Raw genomic sequence first — 12,653 nt, 5'->3', positions numbered from 1 at the left:
ATCGAGTGAAGCATATTGAGAAATATCTTGATACAAGTGAAATCATAATTAATAAACAGTTTAAGCAAAAGATAGATTAAAAAATGACAACTTTTGCTTTGCTTCGATAGAAATTATTTTTCACTTGCATGCAAAAATTTAACTCTTTAAAAATGATATTTCAAGATAAATATTAAATAATTTAGATAACAATCGTGTTTACAGCTGTATAAATTAAGGTAAGCTGGGTTCATAAACAAAGGTGAAGAAAACAATTTGTGCGTTTAGATAATTGAACTGCAATCCTCAAGGATTATCTATTCAGAACTTCGAAAATTTATTCAGGGTAAGATTTCAACAACAAAAATGTTAATTATACATTTCATTTTGGCTATGTGTGTTTTTTTAGTCAAACTAATATAGTTTATTTAATATTTAAAGTTCTTTCATCAAAAATTACATCAAAATAGTAAATGAGCATTTATAAAACAATCGTTTGTGTCTGATGGCGAAAATAAAAAATGCTGAATTGTTCATTATTCCAAAGATGTCGCTGTACCTATCGTATGAAACCATTTACTGGTGAACAGTCTGAAGAGGAAATACTGCTTTCAAAAGTTTCCTGACGTCTCAATCAGTGTTAATTTACTCGGTAACGAACCGTCATACTTTTTGCGACGGCATAAAAACGATAAATGGAGCAATTTTGCATACTTTTGAAGGAAAAAATGTTGCTGACGAAGTTTTTATGCACTTTATTTTTACTTGAATTCTTTCATCAAAAATTACATTAGAAATAGTAAATGAGCATTTATAAACCAAATTGTTTTGTGTTCTGGTGACGAAAATAAAACAACATTGCAGAATTTTATATTTTCCTAAAGATTTCGAAGTACTTATCACATGAAACGATTTACTGGTAAACTGTGAAGATAAAAAATGTTGCTTACAAAATCTTCTAGACATCGAGATAAGTGTTAATCCACTATATAATGGATGAAAATCTTCATGAAGCTTAATTTTTACTTTCTTCTATATCTAATATATAGAAGAAAGTATTGGATTCGTGCAAATTTTCGAATTTCGACGGATTCGAACGTTTTGAGGTGTGCTGAGTCCATTGCGACTATTTTTGGAAAATATCTGTCTGTCTGTGTATGTGTAAGTGTATGTGTGTGTCCCGTCTGTGTGTGACCAGTTTTTTGTGGCCGCTCTAGAGGAAAAACTACCGCATGAAATCGAACGAAATTTGGTACACATATGTGCCCCTATGTGAACTTGTGCCCATTGGTTTTTGGCGCGAAATCCTCCAAGGGGGGTGGAGCAATGGGACGTTTTTTGAGTTACGCGTGCTTGCTTTTACGCGTGCTTGCTTGTAACTGGCGGAATCAAAAAAAATTTGGTCCATATGTTGCCATTAACAGGAACAGGTGCTGATTCAATTTTGGTGTCAATAACTCAAACGGGGGTTGAGCTATAGAACGTTTTTTGTCGTCAATTGTGACTGCTGTATCTCAAGAAATAATGAACGGAATGAAAGAAAAATTTATCGGCGAGTAGCCCTTAGTGGGTATAAGAGCTGATTTTATTTTGGTGTCAACAGCTAAAAGGGGGGTAGCGCAATCGCCCGTTCTTTTTTTTCCATTGTGAGTGCCCTATCTCAAGAAGTAATGTTACGTTCTGGTTGAAATTTGGAATATATGTGAATCCATATGTAAACAGGCTTTGGTTCAATTTTGACGCCAATCGCTCCAAGAGGTGTTGATTTTTTTTTTTTTTTTTTTTTTTTTTGCGAATAAAAATAGCTTTATTAATGCAACAATAAGAAAGATAAATCGTAATAGATTGTCGTCTGCGTATTTCTCGTGATTTTAATTGTATGGAAATGATCGGAAATGTTATCTCAATGATTTAAAATTTTTAACTGTTGCCATCTTATGTTTGGTAACAAATAAAATATTTGTAATTAATTCAAGCAAGGCTTTTAAAATAACTTTCAATTTTCGCCCTTTGTTTTGTTTTTACAATAATTCAGACATTGGGATGGTCGTCAAGTTTTTGCATGTGTCATTTTGTTTTTGTTGGGAATATTGCTTCCTCGTCAAGCATGGGGAGGGATCAGAAAGAAAAAATATAGAAGAAAGTTTCGTGATGGCCACAACATACTAGTTTGTTATGACATAAAAATGATACATGAATCCATATTGCATAATTTTGAAAAGAAAAAGTGTTACTGACAGAAATTTTCATGCCATTGATTTTACTTGAAAAGGATCTGTATGAAGCTTTTGTGGGCGAGGCCAAGTCTTCTGACAAACCGCGACTTCTCCTGACGGCGGCGGTTCCAGCTAGTTTCGAAGCAGTCGCCGCCGGATATGACGTCAAGGAAATTGACAAGTAAGTTTCTTTCCTTAAATTACTGGCATGCATTTCCTATGAGATATGCAGGGTGTGCCTTATTAGTTAAAAAACGATCTGATGTGTGCATCACATGACTTTGCCTCAAGTTTTTGCCCCAAGTTTGTTGCGAGCTGAAGCAAAAAAAAAAAAAAGTTTTGAGCATAGACTAATAATATGAGTAGACCGAGCTATGGCAACTCTTTTGCTGCTCATAAACCAAACCATGTGACTGGTGGATATCCTAGCAACAGCGGGCGTTAATCGTAGCAGACGATCAACGCCAGCGCGAAATAAAATAAATAGAATTGATGGAACACGGAAGAATGATCTTTTATGGAGTCCGATTTGTAAATTTGTTATTCTAAGTTGTAAATATTTTGTTAATATAGTGAGTTTTTCGTTTAGATAGCATTGTGCATTTTCTTTAGTCAATTTCAATAACTCTCAAAGCAATAAAAGATGCAAGCGACCAAGAAGAATCAGCAAACGGTAAGATTTTTACCTACAGTTTCAATTTAAGATACCGATTAGTACATTTTTGCGTTAACGCAAAACGTTTACGCCATTTCGTTCACGCCAACGCTGACAGCTCCAAATGAAATAAAAGTTACCAAAAACTGATCAAAAACTATTACTAATGTCAAAATAATGCATAACTAAAAGAAAAACAGTTCATTCTCTGCACCTGAAAGTTTTTTTTAATGAAAACACATTGTCTTAAAATACATGTCGAGTGCCAAACTATAGATAATGCTGCCATCTAGCAACCATGCTGCCAAAGTCTTCGCCAAGCCCTTCCACTAGTCACATGATACATCAATGAACCAATTTTCTTTATCAGCAAGAATGAGAAAGCTCGGTCTACTCTTATTATTAGTCTATGGTTTTGAGCTTTTCAAAGTGAAGTGGTTGCTCGGTGAGCAAAAAGCTTCCCGCCAAACAAGATAAACAATTTAAAAGATCTATCCATATTTCTGAGGAATTGAAGGTGGGAGGAGGTTCTAATGGAAGTAGCTGTGATGAAAAAGGAGAAGAGGGAGGATGATAGTTTGACAGATACTTGGCGAGCAAACTAGATATCATAACTTTTTATGGCTGAGGGTTTTTGGGTTTAGGATGCAGGTTTTCTTTTTTGTGCGGAAAGGTTAAAGGTTTTCTTGGAGGGGAAATTTTCACAACAGGGTTGTTTTTGATGAGAAAAGAATTACCTATTGCAGAAAAAAAAAGTAGCTATAAAAAGGAGTGGAAAATAAACAATTAGAAAAAGATTCATTAGGTTTCAAAAGACATTGAATTAAAAATGCAGTGTTTGGTTAAAATTCTTTTGGAGGAATCGGGAAATTTTGTCCCTCTTACGAGAAAAGCCGACATTTTAACGAGATATTACGAAACTGTATGAAGGTTTTTTCCTACTTGCGTTTGTTTTTTACTTGTATGGTTTACAATATCAGTTGTTGTTGGCTAGAAAGGAACAACTAAGAAAGAAGATGCTTATAGTGCAAGTGTAGTTTCATAGCCTTAGGTATCAAAGGATCCTTCTTGGAGAATATATGATGACAATAAACAGCTGCGTCACTACAGGATGGGTGGCGAAGGGGGTGGGGGCCTGGGAGGCGACACCCAAAGAGGATTTAAAAGTGTATAAAAAGTATAAAAACTTGAACTCCAAAATTTCAAACAACATACCTTATATTGTATTTATTCTGTCAAATTTTGATGAAAATACAGCACAATATTGCAGGAAGGAAGCGGTTTCATATGCATCTAGGGTACTTTTACACAAAGTGCATTCGTAGCTTACACTTGTGTTAAGACAAAAAAAGAAAAGTAAAAGTTGCTTCTAAAAACTGTATGAAATTCATGTTTACCCAAAACATCAAAATGGTTTTTTGTAGGGGGGGGAGATGACACCAGACATTACCGGCAGGGTGGCTCTCGTGCTTGAAACGTCACAGCCTATAAGTCCCAATAATGGACACACTCCAAGAAACAAAGTCAAACCTTCGTGAGTTGCATTTCAAGGAACTAAAATCAAATCCTTCGCTCAAGCAATTTATTGTATAAGGAACCAACAGTTGCACTGTTTACACGAGGCAAGTTCTCATTAATTTATGTTTGATGAAAAACGTCATTATAGCTGAAATAGGAAAATTTTTCATGGGAATCAATTCAAGAATCTGTATACAAATACGTTTTGGGCATTAGCGTACAATTATTCTTGTTGTAACGTTTTATTTACCCAGGTATCTGGATATGATGAATGTGATGACGTATGACTTCCATGGTAATTGGGAAAGACAGGTGGGACACAACGCACCATTGCATGCCCTCTATAGCGCAACACCTTACCAGAAGAAACTTACAGTGGTAAGTACAAATTGCTTTTTTCCTGAGATATGTTTGTTTATCTACTTATATGCACTAACTGAGATCTGCAAGGTAATAGGACTGCAAGTTAAAATGTATTGACTAATCCTTCAAAATAAATTTTTTTTCACAGGACTTTAGTGTCCGGGAATGGGTGGAGAAGGGTGCCTCCCCCCACAAACTGATCGTCGGTGTTCCCACTTATGGACGTTCTTTCACGCTTGCCAACACCAGCCTCACGGATGTTGGTGCACCAGCCAAAGGGGGCGGCGGAATACCAGGAAACTACACAGGAGAAGCTGGAGTTCTTGCTTTCTTCGAGGTAAGGATTCTCTCCATGGAATCAAATTCCTTTCATAAAAATATTGGGTCGTGTTCGAATAGAGTTACCGGTTAGCCTGGCTGAATGATTTCATAACGTTTGAAGATGTCAGTGGTTAGTGCGGTAAATGTCACAAAAATGTTTCCGTATGCAACCTATAGACCCTATTCACCTGACGTCACTGCGGTGCTTTGTGGGTATTGTAGTAGATGAAAATCCGGTTCTATCACTTGCTTTTATGAGGCTCATAAACTCTTCTTTCTGTTTCTAAACGGGATATTTTGGAAGTTTTTAACAAAAAAATGTTATAAAATAATGATGAATGATTCATTTGACACGAAATTCTCTCTTTATAATCGTATTTTCATGATTTTAAGCCTCTGTGGAGGGTTCCTCATCAAAAACATGGTGAAAACTCATTCTCCTTTTACTTTGCCCTTTTCTCAGCACTTTTCATGCAGTCGTAAGTCTGTTTAAGCCCTAAGCATGTTCAAGATGCATATGAAGTCCAGTAATCATTGAATGAAACGAGTTTTTACTGCACTACTAACACTGCGTAGTTGGTCAACATACCCGCAGACGGACAGTTGATGGGACCGGTGCCAAACCGTGAATAGGGTCCATTAGAACGCTTCTGGTTCGTTAACCGATGCGTCTGTGTCAACCAATCGCTGTGTTCGAACACGACCAGGAAGAGTACGGTTTAAAAAATAAAAACAGACAGAGCTGAAAATCGGTGTTATTTACATCCGTTATAGGATTTTAATGATGTCGTCCATAAGTATAGCATGTCACTATGTGCAATTGAGTGGAAGACGTAACTAACGCCGTACGTTTTTTTACGTGAAACAAATGTTGTATTCGTTGAAATATTAAAGCACGTGAAACGAGATATTAAAAAATTTTGGAACAGGAACTCTCAATTGCTATTTTGCCGAACCGGCACTGATCCACGGGAAAATTTGACCGGTTCAGAGATTTTACTTCTTTTTCGAAAGAAAGTTTTCTTCTTCAGAAACTAATGATATCTGTACGATAGGTTTAGGTTAGGTTTGTAATTTTCAGATTTTCTGACTTTTCTTAAAGGAAAAGAGCCTTGTATAACAAGTGGCTCAACTTTCATTTGAACATTTCATTTACATTTGTACATTCGTTGTAAGTGAATCATTGTAAAATTGTTCAATTTACTTATATAGCTTACTTATATTTTATATCTGGTTAAGTTTAAAAAAAGGGAAAGAAGAAAGAAAACCTCTCACCAGTTTGCGGGTCAAAAATATAAAAAAAAGGAAACTTTGATTTAGAACTGAAGCTAATTTAAAATTGAATACTATATAAAACCCACAATTGAAAGCGTACCTATAACATACGGGAAAACTCCGTTTCTTTCCGGAAAATAAAATGAAGGATGCAAAGCATCAAAAATATTTTCTTTAATTCCAATGCATTTTATTCTAATAAACCTGTTCCTGCTACTTAGTTCCATCTGCATTCTTTTCATCTTTTAAGGTCTAAGAAAGAACTCTGATGCTACGTAATTTTATCCGTCTCAGTTGTTCTTGCGAAACAATTAATCAAAGTACCATTACTCATCTTGATTTTCTCCATGGATTTCATCTCCCCATTCCTTGTATGTACATATGAATGCAAAAGAAGCACTCTGATACATTATTTTCGAAGATAACTTAGAAATTAAATTGTGAATTAGGGGCCTCAGTGGCCGAGCGGTCTGAGTGACCGCTTGATATTGGCACACTTGAGGCGGTGGGTTCGACTCCCACCCTCGCTCCGGTTGTACTTTCCCTTCTTTGTGATGTAAATTCTTTCACGTGTTGTTTATATGTCTAATAAAAAATATATATCATGCGTAAGGGAGGCAAAACACTCAGATTGTAGTCCTCATCAAAAACAAACCTGTGCAATTAAGCACCAAAAAGAAAGAAATTGTGAATTACTAAGCTAAGAAAAAATATCATTACGTAGATTGTAGAATTGTGCTCAAATCACAAGTCAAGATTTTACAATAAAAAAAAACTTTTCCTTGAGGAAACATACAGTGCTGAAATTATGTAGAACTTTGGTATAGAGTTACAGTTAACAAAGTAATAAAGATAGTAAACATGTTTGAAAATTTGAAAGTTCATTCTAAGGTGCTAAAGATTGCACACACGACAGTTTTTACCTATTTTAAAATGCATTTTCCTTTTGTCTATTAAGTTACTTATTTTCAATTGTTTCATCCTTTTCTTTGAGGTGTGCGACTTCTTGAAGTCCGGAGCCGTTTTGGTGTGGGACAACGAACAGATGGTTCCTTACGCCTACAAGGATGACCAGTGGGTCGGATTTGATGACCAGAGAAGTCTCAAGACAAAGGTGAAAACATTAACCTGTTTTATTTCGACTTGAAAATATTACATACTAACCGTAAATAGTTTTATTGAGGATCTAGATACACGATAAGGATGCGAGCAAAACCTTCTATACGCCAGCATTTCTGAAATGCGCATATTACGAAAACTATTGAAAATAGACGCTTTAGATTAATTTCATATTACATGGATAATAATAAAGATTTTTAAATATAAAACTAAAGATGCACAGTATGTCCACCTTTGTATGCACCGCAGATGTCTACTAACTTTTGCAAGCATGTCTGCATCGACTGCTTCCACTGCTAACACAACCTGTACCTCTGAAGTGTTCATACCATCTTTTAATGCTCTTCGGAATTTTAGAAGGTTCAACACCTGGGTATTCTCGACGAAAATCACGAAGAGCAGTTGTTATGGACTCGCACTTTGCGAAGCGAAGAACACAATATGATTTTTGTCGTGCAATCGCTATTTCCACAAAACTGAAATGGCAAGCGAAGAATGAGAGTTAGCGCTACCTGTTGGCAACTCCGTGAAACTCGAGGTTTCCCCCATTCTAACAATACCTTTAAACTGATTAAACTCTGAATACATAGTCAGGATTTTTCTGAATCGGGTCATTATTTTTGAAACACCCTGTATTTACATCGTAAAATCGCGTGTAGTGAAGGAGCTTTGAAGCATTAATGCCTTAAAGACAATTTTAAAAGTTTTTTTTTTTTTAAATGCAAGTAAAAACTGTCAAGCTCTTGGTAACCATTCAGATGTGGAGAAAGGTGGCATATACACGAACAGACGCACTCTGAATGGAGTAAAGGAAATTCAACTTAACTCTTTTTCTGTTTTAAATATTGACTGTCAAGTGTATGCATATTTCTTTAGCTTTGGGGCGATTCTCGAAAAAAATGTTCCGTGCGTAACGCTAAGTTTTTTATTTTTTCCAGCTAACCAAAGCCTTCAAAAAATAATGCTGTTGGGGAATAATAAAAGCTTTAATATACTATCAAAGCATAACAATTAATCCCATATTTAATTAATAGTTACTTGAATAAAATAAAAAAAACTTAGCGTTACGCACGGGACATTTTTCCGAGAATCGCCCTTTGGATGTTATTTTAGCTCTAAGCAATCAGACCATGGTGGTTATCCTCTGGTAAGATTTGTGATGCGGTAAGAGTTGATGCGATTCATTTTAGGTAAACCTTTGTTAACTTTTTTCACAAATATAATAAGTATTATAATCAGCAAGTTTCTAGTAATCAATTAACCTGAGGAAAGACATCCCACCCTGCAAATACAAAATAAGCGTGGACTTGAGAGTCACTAAGGGTACCAAGTAGGCTCCCTATGTACTCCCCCTCTCCCCAGCTAGCAAATGCTAAAACTTATGGGAAAAGAACATTTTTTTGCTTTTGGTTTCACTAATTTCATACCTCAAACGCACCATCACGATTTAATTTTAGCACCAGGAGCCCCTATCCTCTGGAAGTAATCGTTGAATTTAAGAATCGAGGATAATCTAACCTCCTAGAAAAATCTTGGTACAGTAGTACCCCAAGTCAAAAATTCGTCACACCTCTATCAAGGACAGATACCAGGGAGGGGGATGGGGGCGATCGCCTCCTCCTTGAGCCGAGATGCAGGAACTCTCCTTCGGCGTATTTTCGATACTGAAGTTCCAAAAACGTAATTTTAGACGTCCTTCAATAGTGTTACAAAAAAAAAAGGTTCGCCCTGGAAATTTTTTCTGAATTTTATCTTAAAAATGCAATTGATGCACATCTTCTAACAGTTAAGTGATAGGAATCTTAACTTTTTACAGGAAGTTTTCTCAAATTCCAAAAGCTCAAATTTTAGACGATCGTAGATGACGATCTTAGATGACTGCTCTTCAAGAAAGTTTAATTGAAGTCCAAAAAAAAAGCAATAATAGGACACCGATGAGATTGCGGTAAAGGATGGGATTCTCCCCCCCCGGAGTTTTGTAGAAATAGAAGTTCCAAAAAAAAAATCTTAGGTTGAGACGGTTTTCTATGATGTTAGGAGGTGAAGGTTAGGAAATTTATAAAAAGGTTAGCATCTAAAATCAATCGCCCCTTCCTTGCATACTTTCTGGATCCGTCCTTGACCTCTATGATTAGCGAGCTGTCTGGATGACGCGTCCTATGATTAGCTAATCTTCTTATTGCTCATCTTGCAGGTGAGTTGGCTGAAGGAGCAAGGGTACGGCGGCGTCATGGTGTGGAGCGTCGACATGGACGATTTCAAAGGAAGCTGCATGGGACTCAAGTACCCCCTCATTCAAGCCATAAGAGAAGAAATGAAGGGATACGTTGTGCCAGGCATAGCCATCGAAGCGGCTAAAATTGCAGCAGAGATAACAGGTGAGGTTAAACAGAGCAAATTCTGAACAGCATTTTCTTACTACATTACAAAACTTTCTGCATTACAAAAAGTAAATAAAGAAAATGGGATGATCTTTATTTTATTTTCATCTAGCTCAAGATCAGAAAATTTACTTAACCACAAAATTAAATTGAATAAATTAAAATTTTTTCTTTAACTATACGGATAAGATTTTCTATTTCTGTTTCGAGTGCTAATTCTGAAACATGAAAATTGAAACTTATCAATGTTTCTTAATTTCCTGGTAACTTTCTTCGTATTCACACCCTTTTAGAACGTAATAACATTTCAATAAATAATTTTAATGTACTCATGTAAATGAACAGATGCAATTAATAATTATATCGTAACTGATTAGGAAATAAAAGTTTTGATAACGAAAAACCAAACTTTATCGGCGACTAAAATTAAAGCTGAAAAGGCCACTTTTTATTACTTTTTTTTTCTTATCGAGAAAGCATTTAATGTATACAAATTGCTCGTGTGTGCAAAAATATTTACTACGTATGAAAGTTATTGTTCACCATGTGATCCTACCTATAGTTGCCTACCGGCAGAAAAAATTTGACTGCTGGCACATGTTTACTAAAATCACCATCCTGCCTTCAGTTTTAGTCATTGTGTAGAAAAACTTGTCTGCGAGTATTTTAGGTTTTATGCTCTATTTTGACTTTTTACAGCTTTTTCTATCCGTGGTCTATTGCCAAAGTTATAATTAGTAAAGTATTCGAAATAAAAATTCGGTGTTTAATCTGAGACTATAGACCGTTATAAATCACGATTTTTTGAATTTTCTGTCTTCTAATATATCAAATTATTTAGTCAAGATTAGCAACTTTTTTTCTGCTGCCTCATTTAAAAAGTTTTTTTTTTTTTTTTTTTTAAAACTAAATACTGCATTTGCAACAAAACATTTTTTTTTGTTTCAATTAGCTAACTTAACTTGGACCGTCATTCGGAGCACGAAGATTTTCTCTGATTGTCTTGAAATTTATACCTTCTTTTTTAATCATGGAGCGAAACTTTTCTCTCTTTGATAGATTTAAAAAGTTATGAAATACTTAAGACTAAATAATATTTTTAATTTTGGCTTCAATTAGCGAACTTTACCACTATTTGGAGCTTGCGGATTTTATCATATTGTCCTGAAATTTAATTATTTTGTAATATTAGGTGACTCTTCTCATGTTGACTTATTTTTAGTTCGAGATGTTTTTTTCCTGTAAGTTTCACACTCCCCCCTCCCCCCAAGGTACATCTTAATGTATAAAAAAATGAACCATATTCCGTCCACATAAACTCAATCTACGAAAAAAAGGGGTGGGGGTCGTTCGTTGATTATACTGTGAAACCCCGTTACAGCGAGTACCAATACATCGAAAAATCAGTTTGAACAAAATAAATTTTTATCCCCGATTTAATTTTCACTACTTTGCTAGAATTCTATCACAATGAAATCCTCATTACAGTGCAGAAAATTTGCGATTCCTTGAAGTTTGTTATAACGTGATCTTAATGTATTTCTTTGATTTTCGTTTTTTTTTCTTTCCAGATCCGAACGAAGTGGTATGCGACGAAGAAGACGGCCATATCAGTTACCACGTGGACAAAAAGGAATGTGCCAAGTATTTCATGTGCGAAGGGAAAAGACGTCACCACATGCCCTGCCCCGTTAATCTCGTCTTCAATCTTCAAGAAAACGTTTGTGATTGGCCAGAGAACGTGGAAGATTGCCCCACTGTCAGCGGTGCCAGGACTGGTGCATAGTTGAACACAAAACACACTCTGCGATCAGAGCTTCCTTCGAAGAAAAAAAACAAAAAACTGTCGATTCCGGTTTTTTCTAAATACGGGACTTTGAGTTGCGTTTGAATCTCTGCGAAAGGACTTATCTTTCAGAACAGGATGTTTGAAAGTAAAAAGAACTTATGATAGGATGGGGATTATTTTGTGCTGGTGGTAGTGGTGTAGTCGACGGGAGGGTGCTTGAAACAAGTCCCTACCCCACCTTTTTCTTCTTTTAACTCTAGCATCCCACTACTTTGTAATTTTAATGGCCTTTTATGTCCATAAATATCTTCATCCTCCCTCAGCACTGCACCACTTGATAAGATCTATTCAAAGTTGACATTTTCAGTAAAAAATCAGCCTCGAAAGAAGAGAAATAGTCAAATGAAGAAAATTAGTGACATATCTTCTTGGACTGTGCTCGTTGGTCAGAAAATGCAAAGTTAAACTGCAGAAAAATTTTATGTTGCATAATTGCAAAGTAAAAAAAAATGTATCATTATCAATCAAATTAAGAATAAGGCGGTTCTACAAATTTGATTTACTTAGCAATCCACCTCTTTCTATCTTCTGATGGAACATAAAATGCCTTTAACTATATCTAAAGACTTGGCTTTTCCAATTAATATTGAAATTCGTATTTAAAGTTTCATGTCAGCTATTTATGTAATAAGTTTCATCTAATCAATGTCCTGCATTCAAGTACGACTTGACAAAATAATTAACATTGGAGGTCGATATTTCGCCTCAATAACATATATTTATAATATTTTGGGTTGCTGACAACATGCATCTACTGCACAGGGATTAATTTTCTTGTTCAACCAAGCTAACAAGAGACTAACAAATTTGCTCAACCAAACGTTAAAACGTAGGAAAAATATGAAAAAAAAACATAAATCTGAAACAAAGGATTAAACTAGAAACGTTGCCATTTAATTAAAGCAATTTATTCAGCTAAATCCAGCACTTTGTAGTATATATTATATAAATTACTTAAAAATAGAAAATTGTTGCTT

The 12,653-nt window shown here is 35.4% G+C and overlaps 1 protein-coding gene across 1 annotated transcript in view; it reads left to right on the top strand.

Annotated features, from left to right (window-relative positions):
* Positions 1–12,209, top strand: part of LOC129226636 (probable chitinase 10) — a 102,192-nt gene extending 89,983 nt beyond the window's left edge. The window contains exons 12-17 of the mRNA XM_054861265.1: positions 2,252–2,376; positions 4,623–4,746; positions 4,880–5,068; positions 7,322–7,441; positions 9,641–9,824; positions 11,399–12,209. Of these exons, the coding sequence (XP_054717240.1) occupies positions 2,252–2,376; positions 4,623–4,746; positions 4,880–5,068; positions 7,322–7,441; positions 9,641–9,824; positions 11,399–11,613 (957 nt within the window). The 3' untranslated portion in view covers positions 11,614–12,209. The remainder of the gene's footprint in view (positions 1–2,251; positions 2,377–4,622; positions 4,747–4,879; positions 5,069–7,321; positions 7,442–9,640; positions 9,825–11,398) is intronic.
* The last annotated feature ends 444 nt before the right edge of the window (positions 12,210–12,653 follow it).

Source organism: Uloborus diversus, chromosome 7 (assembly GCF_026930045.1).
Source record: "Uloborus diversus isolate 005 chromosome 7, Udiv.v.3.1, whole genome shotgun sequence".
In the NCBI taxonomy this organism is placed as follows: domain Eukaryota; kingdom Metazoa; phylum Arthropoda; class Arachnida; order Araneae; family Uloboridae; genus Uloborus; species Uloborus diversus.
The sequence above is the reverse complement of the archived record's forward strand: the minus strand, read 5'-3'. Positions and strand labels throughout refer to the sequence as shown.